This window comes from Pecten maximus, chromosome 14 (genome assembly GCF_902652985.1).
Source record: "Pecten maximus chromosome 14, xPecMax1.1, whole genome shotgun sequence".
Classification (NCBI taxonomy): Eukaryota; Metazoa; Mollusca; class Bivalvia; order Pectinida; family Pectinidae; genus Pecten; species Pecten maximus.
Genome location: NC_047028.1, coordinates 22038520 through 22046591, shown reverse-complemented (window position 1 = coordinate 22046591; position 8072 = coordinate 22038520). Strand labels below are relative to the sequence as shown.

Here is an 8072-nt window from a genome sequence, read left to right as displayed (position 1 = left end):
AACAGTACTAAGTAAGTAGCCGATCGCGAACGCGACGAACCCCTGTGATATGTGCAAACGATTTCACCTACGAAACTAGGCTGAACGATTCTTTGCTTCATATACAAACGTATATTAATCATACATGCTATCAGTGTCATCTGCAATTATTACTGAGTGTCATTTTAAATGCATTCTTTAAACACAGCATCTTACCTTTATCCTCTTTATGCACCTTTAGTATTGGAACTCTCTAAAAAAAGAGGTATTAAAATATCCACTTCCGATTACATGGCGGGAGAAAAGGTTGAAGATTTGTTTTGTTGTACTTTGTAAGTTTTGTATTTAAGACGTTCCTTTTAGCATTCTAGATCTCTTTGAATCAGTATTATTCCCAAATCAAACAGATCCGTTTTTCTTGCGAAAGATGATGTCATCTATCGTGTCTGATTTTCAATTAGCTGAGTAGGCCTATTTGTATGTCTGATTTTTAAGTTTGCTGAATTGCAAAATTGATCATTGTACAGCTGTTTAGGCACAGGTGCCCAGATTATAAATAATATACATAAACAATTATGATTACACACTCTTCTATAATTTTATAGTAGTAAATAGCCCGAGTTTCCTCTGGCCTTGGTACTAGCTATATAGTGGACAACTGTCAGAATGCATGTCCATGTGACGTGTGGTGTAAGCCAGGGCAATAGGAAACTCGGGCCAAGTAGTAGGGAATGTGTGATTGTAATAGTACATTTGGATACATGTCAATATGATGATATGAAAGAAAAAGAAATTTACATTATAACCAAATTCTCCAATACTGGTATTATGAAGAAGTGTTACAATAAGTCATGGTGTACCATCATAGCTGCAGTAAAATTAACAGATTCGTATATTCCTGCCTACATAGTTATAAAGGTTGGGGAAAACTGGCGTATAACATATGCGAGATTTGTATATTCCTGCCTACATAGTTATAAAGGTTGGGGAAAACTGGCGTATAATATATGCGAATTCGCATATTATACGCCAGTTTCAGTATTGATTTGTTACTAAGAATAGACAAAATCAATTAAACAGTAAATTTTGAAATATTTTATCAAAGGGCATTTAATTTACAACAAGGAATGATATTTTACTAAAATATGTTTACTGAATGCGTTGTATACATATACCTTTACTAGAAACTTGATGTTACATTTCCAGAAGTATTGCATCAATTTTTGATACTTTCCAATGTGCTAAGAATATTTACTTTTGCATTTGTATGATAATTAAGGTTGTGTATTATACACAAGTTGGTGGTTTTCCCCAACCTGATATATACTCTTGACATGACCATCTCTCAGAAATCGTCTGTCCATCATCTAGCTATCATAGCTAGACTTCTGCCTGATGATCAAATTGGAAATTTAAATATCGTGATCACAATTAAGAGAGGAATGATGCCCAACACCTACTATCAGTGATGGTATTTATTGTTCTATTATGGTGTACATATTCACTGCAAGTTTTGGGTTTGAAATTTATACAAAATGTTTATTTTATTTCTTTTTAAGATTTAGCTGAACAAACTTGCTGCCAATGTATACTCCAACTTTAACTTTCTTAAAAATATAACGCTGATGTGATGTACGGGACACCACCACTTAACTCTGAGAATCCCATGATATATGGAAGCCCACCTCTTACCTCCGGGAATCCTATGGCCATGTCCGCCCAGGTAGGATACGGTCCACCAATGTCCTCTCCGTATACAGCGCCAACCCCGGGGACCTCGTCCCAGGCTGGCTCAACGCAGGGGTCTTCCTACCTCATGGGGCAGTTACAATCACCCGTCCACCCTATACTTCAGCAGATCGACGCCATGAACAACATGTATGCCCGTGTCCCTACTACCACAGTACAGGGTCAAGGGAGTCTACAAATGGCTGGGCAACAGCCGGATCAGGAAGAAATCAAAGATGATGGGGTACAAGAGAGTGTTAGGTTTGTATAGTTCACAACTTTATGACACATTGCTAATCTGTCAATAACTTAAAGCAAATTAGCAGTCTATTGTGGAATGCTTATTAAATGTGCTTAATTTATTATTGTCCTTTTAATTATCTTCAGAATACAGTTTATGTCAGTCTTCAATCTTTCATATATCACTTTAACTTCTCTGCCTGCATTGATTTTGGAAGGGGTAAACATGAATTAGTGTCCAGTGATTTTTATGGATATCAATGGATATTTAACAGTTTGGAGAATAACCAAATATTTTAAAAGAGATTGGTAATATATATGTATATAATATTTAATGGACTCTGTTTTATTGTAGTTCGGAGGTGTTTTCTGTGTACAAGTATTGTTTTATTGTAGTTCGGAGGTATTTTCTGTGTACAAGTATAGAGAAATCGTTCCTGGTTGTCAGCCCCATCCCGGTGACATAGTGGAGGCAGGTCCTCTTGCTGTAAGTATCATGGATTGTAGTTTTCTGTTGTAGGAAAAAAATCTTATTTTAGATTTCCTGTGAACCTGTCAATGCTATGTGTATAGTCACCTGTTTCTGATGTGATTCAATGGCGTCCCGCCGCGCCCCCGATAGTTCAATTGGTTAGAGCATTGGCTTACGTAAACTCAAGTGAAGATCTGAAGTGTATCGTTCAATGTTCCCTATACCTGTGGTGGTTCATGTTTCTCGAGAATCTGAGAAACTGACTGGTCTATACTGGCATGGTTGTGTCCTTGGACAAGACACTTTACCTTAATTTCTGTGGATGGCATGTGACAGGCCTTCCATATGTTTTTCAGTGAGGTAGTCACCAGCTACTACAAGGACACTGGCTGTTCATGAGGCAATAAACCAAACAAATGAACTAATGGGATTCATCCCTGCTAAGTCATACATGATGCTTTTGCTGTATGGCACTTCACTATTGATTAATGATTACATAAGGCTTTTAAGCTTAAGTTATACATTTCTTGCTTTAAAACATTTTTCAGTAGATTGTTTGCAAAAATGAACTTGGAAACACTATTTCTTCATGTATTTTGGTAAAGGACTAACTTAAGTAATCTTGTCCTGACACCGAAGTAATATAATTCCAGTCGTTGTTACCACCTGAGCCGGTGTACCCCCTGGCAGACAGCCTCCCTCGAGAGATGATAACATCCTGTAAACTCAGCAGTCTTCAGCTTGAGGGCATCCTGTATGCTGTAAGTCACATCTTTCCTTTGCAGAACTTTCGTTTTCAGTTCAGATTTTGATCTCTGTTTTCCTGACCATTTTGGAAAATGTCACCTGACAAAATTAGCAATTTTGTGCAGCATAACTGTAGAATTTATAAGGGAGCATTTTTGTTGGATTTCCTTTTCTTGCATTCAAATTACCAGATTTAAACATATTGGTATATTTAATTACTTCCGTGGAACAACAAATACAGTTGGGGAATGCGTCATGAATTGAATTCGGACACAAATATACTTATATGTGTGGATGAAATGTGGTGCCACAATCAAACGACATTGCTATAATCTTTACATTTATCATTATTTCAGTTGATACACATGGTACATATCTAACAATGCCAGTTGAGGCAATGTGAAATTGAATTGAGGAGTGAACAAAATACCATGAATACTTCGGAGATTGCTATTTATTCCTATATATTTTAAATATTTGTATTTTTTAATGCTCGAGAAGTAATTTATTTAAAAGTTAATATTACTATTGATCACTGATGAATTCACCTATAAAGTCCAGCAAAATATTACCCTGATTTACACCCCTAAATCTTGGATATAATGAAGTATTTGGTGTACTGTTACTACATATATGTATACAGTGCCAGAGACACCAGACCATGTTGCCGAACGGTCAGCGTGCAGGATTCTTTATTGGGGATGCAGCTGGTGTTGGCAAAGGTCGACAGGTGAGTGTTATCTGTGGTAATAATTAAGACAAAGGTCGGCAGGTAAGTGGTATCTTTGTTAGAATTTAGACAAAAGTTGTAAGGTAAGTGGTATCTTTGTTAGAATTAAGACAATGGTCGGCAGGTAGGTGGTATCTAAGTTAAAGGTCAACACTAGACAGGTAACTATAATTGTTAGCTGTGATAAGGAAAAAATAACAATGTGACTGATACCAAAGATTTTTATCTGAGAATTTAAATGATAAATCATTGCTTAAAAAAGACATTAATTTTATTTAAATCTTCAAAAGTAAACACTTGTCATGGAGTCAGTTTTCATTTATTTAATATGTACACTCTAGTTTTCATTTATTTAATATGTACACTCCCATTTTCGTTACAGATAGCTGGTATCATCGTGGATAACTATGCTAGAAAGAGGACAAAGCACATCTGGTTTACAATTTCATCAGATCTAATTGTGGACTCTAGGAGGTAATACACACTATAATCATTCAAACAGAGCCTCCCATATTTTGTAGTTCATTGATCGAATTATAACTATTGGTGTATATTTTCTTTATATCCCAGGGACCTTACAGACATTGGATGTTACGTGAAGGTGATCGACGGCTGTCAGGAACTCGACCGAGAAACAAGGTACTTATAATGACGGTAAAAAAAATCATATGAAAATTACATTTGTATGTACACTGTAGAATTTGGACAGATGAACAGCTTCACCTTGTGTTTGTATAAATTGGTACATTAATATTTCAATTTGGAGATAGTCATGTTTCTGCTAGTTATTCCCCACTGGTGAAACCAGGGGACTATATGTTTTCTCTCCATCCATCTTGCAGGTATGTATGTAACGTCAAAGTTTTTTAGCACTCCAGCAGCTTCATCCCCTGAGGGATTTTGATCAAATTTCACATAATGATACAGGACCTGACTATAACAGATAAATTCGAGTTTCAGGGTTTTTGTGTCAAGGTCACTGTTACTTATTTCAGTGGGGGCGGGTAGAGGACATGTACTGCTTTAGCAGTACTCAGTATGCATGTCTACCAAGTCTTTATATTGTGTTTTAAGAATTCTATACGTAATTATTATTATTATCATATTACATACACTTTGAAGGTCAAAATGAGATTGAAAAACAGCGATCCTGTAATTATAAAATACATACTTGTCTTTAGAGAACAAATTCAGTGTATGTTATATTCGAACCATTGATGTTTGAGCCATAACATCAATAATCTATAGTTGAAGTCCTGTATCTTATTTTTTTGAGATGATACATTAAGACAACAATTTTTTTTTTTTACAGAGTTTTGGGTTTGCCTGCAGACTTTAAGGAGGGTATAGTGTTCAGTACCTACGCTACGCTGGTCTCGTCTGTTTATAGGGGAAGTAAGTGGTTTATAATGAAAGTGTTAACAAGTCACGATCAAAACTATTCAAATTTCTGATACAAATATATATGATAGAATCGTGTAGTACAAAAAGATTGATCGTAAAAAAAGTAAGGTGTAAGACATTTTCTAGTTTATTAGCTCACCGGTTACGAGTAACCGAGAGCTAATGCTGTCACCCCGGCGTCCGCGTCCTTGTCCCACCCCAAAACTTTAAAGTTTTTGGGGTAAATTTTTGGAAAGCTTGTAAGTCCAAAAGTATACACCTCATGCCCTTCTAATTTGGTTTATACATTCATTAGAGGTCTAGGAGTGATGTTATGGCAAAATCATGCAGAAAAAAATTGTGATTTTTTTTTTGGCATTTTACAATTTAGTGGACTTACTTTTTTTGACATAAAAACCCACTTTAAAGATTTTGGGGGTTAGTTTTGGAAAGCTTGTATGTCCACACCTTCTTATTGGGTTTATACATCCATTAGAGGTCTAGGAGCGATATTATGTGACATACAATTTCAAAATGACATGCTTATACATACATAAAAAAAGAATGCATAGTGTTATTGCTGCCGCCGGTGAGCTTTCGCAATCATTGATTGCACTTGTTATGCCTCGCCATGATATGTAGGGCTTATAGTGTAACCCATGTCCGTCCCGTCAAGTTAAGTGGCAGCGAGGGCATTTCCTGTTTTTGTTTTTTGTTTTTTTCCATATCACCTAGGCCTCTTGGTGCTATAAAGAATAATGGTGACTTTAAACTTGAAATCATGTGTTAAAGTCATTAGCAAGGTAGCTTACATTTCTGATACTACATTTATATAAAATAGAGTTGTTATTACAAGGAATTTCATTGTAAAAATAATAGTGAAGCTTTGATCCAGTGATTGTTGTAGATTTTTTCTCCGTTTTTGGACATTGCGCCATAGTAACATGATAACCGTGGTAAAGTTTAGGGTGTTCATTACTCCAGGTGCCATCAGTGGGAGTAAGACGAGTCGACTACAACAGTTGGTAGACTGGTGTGGAGGGCCACAGTTCCAAGGATGTCTCATATTTGATGAATGTCACAAGGCGAAGAATTTTGTCCCTGTAAGTCAAATGGTAGTGTTATTGTAATAAACACTGACTATAAGTACCGTATTTATCCTGTAAGTCAAATGGTAGTGTTATTGTAATAAACATTGACTTTAGGCCAAACAAAATTAATGTCTTGTTTCTCAGGCACATTTTTCCAAAAAAGGATGAGGGAGGGAGGCTTTTTTTTTTTTTTTTTTACTACCTAAAAATGTGATGAGGGAGGGACTTTTTTATTTTTTTCTCTCAGTCACATAATGATACATATACATGAATCATGTGATTTGAAATTGTGTCAATTGTTAAATGCATAAAATGAATAAAGAAATCTTAATTTTAAACTATTGTCTTTATTTTCTGGTATTAAACTTGCAATTTAACGGTTAAATTGAAAAACAATTGAAATACAATTTTATGTTCAATGTTCACCAGATGTACACAAGTGATCAGGAACTCCCTATGTTTTAAGATTTGGTTCTTACATAATGTCCAAACAGTTTTGTTGCTTCGTTTACCTTCAAAGACATCGATCATTACTTTATCAAAAACATCAGCTTTCCGTTTGCCGATCGCGGCCGACACATCATGATCCGTGAATTTTGGCGGAAACGACCAGTCGTCGGGACCAAGCGATCCATCGCGCAGACCCTTGTAAAGTTCGCCAAACGAACAAGTGTCGCTATAATTCGATATGATTGTCCAGGGTAAAATAACACTGCCAGAAAAAGATATTTGAATGGAAATCATTGCTACCATGTGCAATCGAAAAATCAAGCTTCTAAAAGATAAACAAACGTTTCAATGATCTGATTTGGGAGATTCTAAAACACGGATCGGGCAAGTTCCGGATATTGCGGCAACCAACGTCGGATTTTTTTCCGGAATTTATTTTTCGGCGCGGACGTTTTTATTTTTTTGATTTCAATAAAAAGTGAGTGGTGCGGGGGGGTTCATATTGGATGCGGGCGGGCCTGAGAAACAAGAAATTAATTTTATTTGGCCTTAATACTGTATTTATCCTGTAAGTCTAATGGTAGTGTTATTGTAATAAACATTGACTTTAATACTGTATTTATCCTGTAAGTCTAATGGTAGTGTTATTGTAATAAACACTGACTTTAATACCATATTTATCCTGTAAATCTAATGGTGGTGTTATTGTTATCAAACACCGACTTAAATACCGTATTTATCCTGTAAGTCTAATGGTAGTGTTATTCTAATCACGCACACATACTTTAATACCGTATTTATCCTGTAAGTCTAATGGTAGTGTTATTCTAATCATGCACACATACTTTAATACCGTATTTATCCTGTAAGTCTAATGGTAGTGTTATTGTAATAAACACAAACTTTTAATACCATATTTATCCTGTAACAAACCAAAGTGAAGACACGTCAAATCTTACTCAATGTAGGGAGTGGGCTTATTTGACAGTGAAATAACCACTGCAATAGACATTGGTGGGATTAATACCAAATATGGACTCATTGAGTTGCCAGATAGATGAGTCAGAATGTGTTTGATTTAGATCTGTGCATCAAAATTCACTAAATAATTCTCAACTGGCTCTCATTGTCCTAGAAACTAACAAATGACACACAAGATATTCTCACTTTACGAAACAAATTGAGAAAATTATATACAGTAGAGCCAAAATGAGTTAAACTGTATCATACAGCTGTTTTGTCCTAGGACTCG

At 35.7% G+C, this 8072-nt stretch overlaps 1 protein-coding gene across 1 annotated transcript in view; it reads left to right on the top strand.

Moving 5' to 3' along the window:
- The first annotated feature begins 259 nt into the window (after positions 1-259).
- Positions 260-8072, top strand: part of LOC117343015 (protein FORGETTER 1-like) — a 45992-nt gene continuing 38179 nt past the window's right edge. The window contains 9 exon segments of the mRNA XM_033905339.1: positions 260-311; positions 1539-1968; positions 2344-2434; positions 3073-3180; positions 3810-3896; positions 4279-4370; positions 4467-4535; positions 5209-5291; positions 6264-6382. Coding sequence (XP_033761230.1) covers positions 1610-1968; positions 2344-2434; positions 3073-3180; positions 3810-3896; positions 4279-4370; positions 4467-4535; positions 5209-5291; positions 6264-6382 — 1008 coding nt within the window. The 5' untranslated portion in view covers positions 260-311; positions 1539-1609.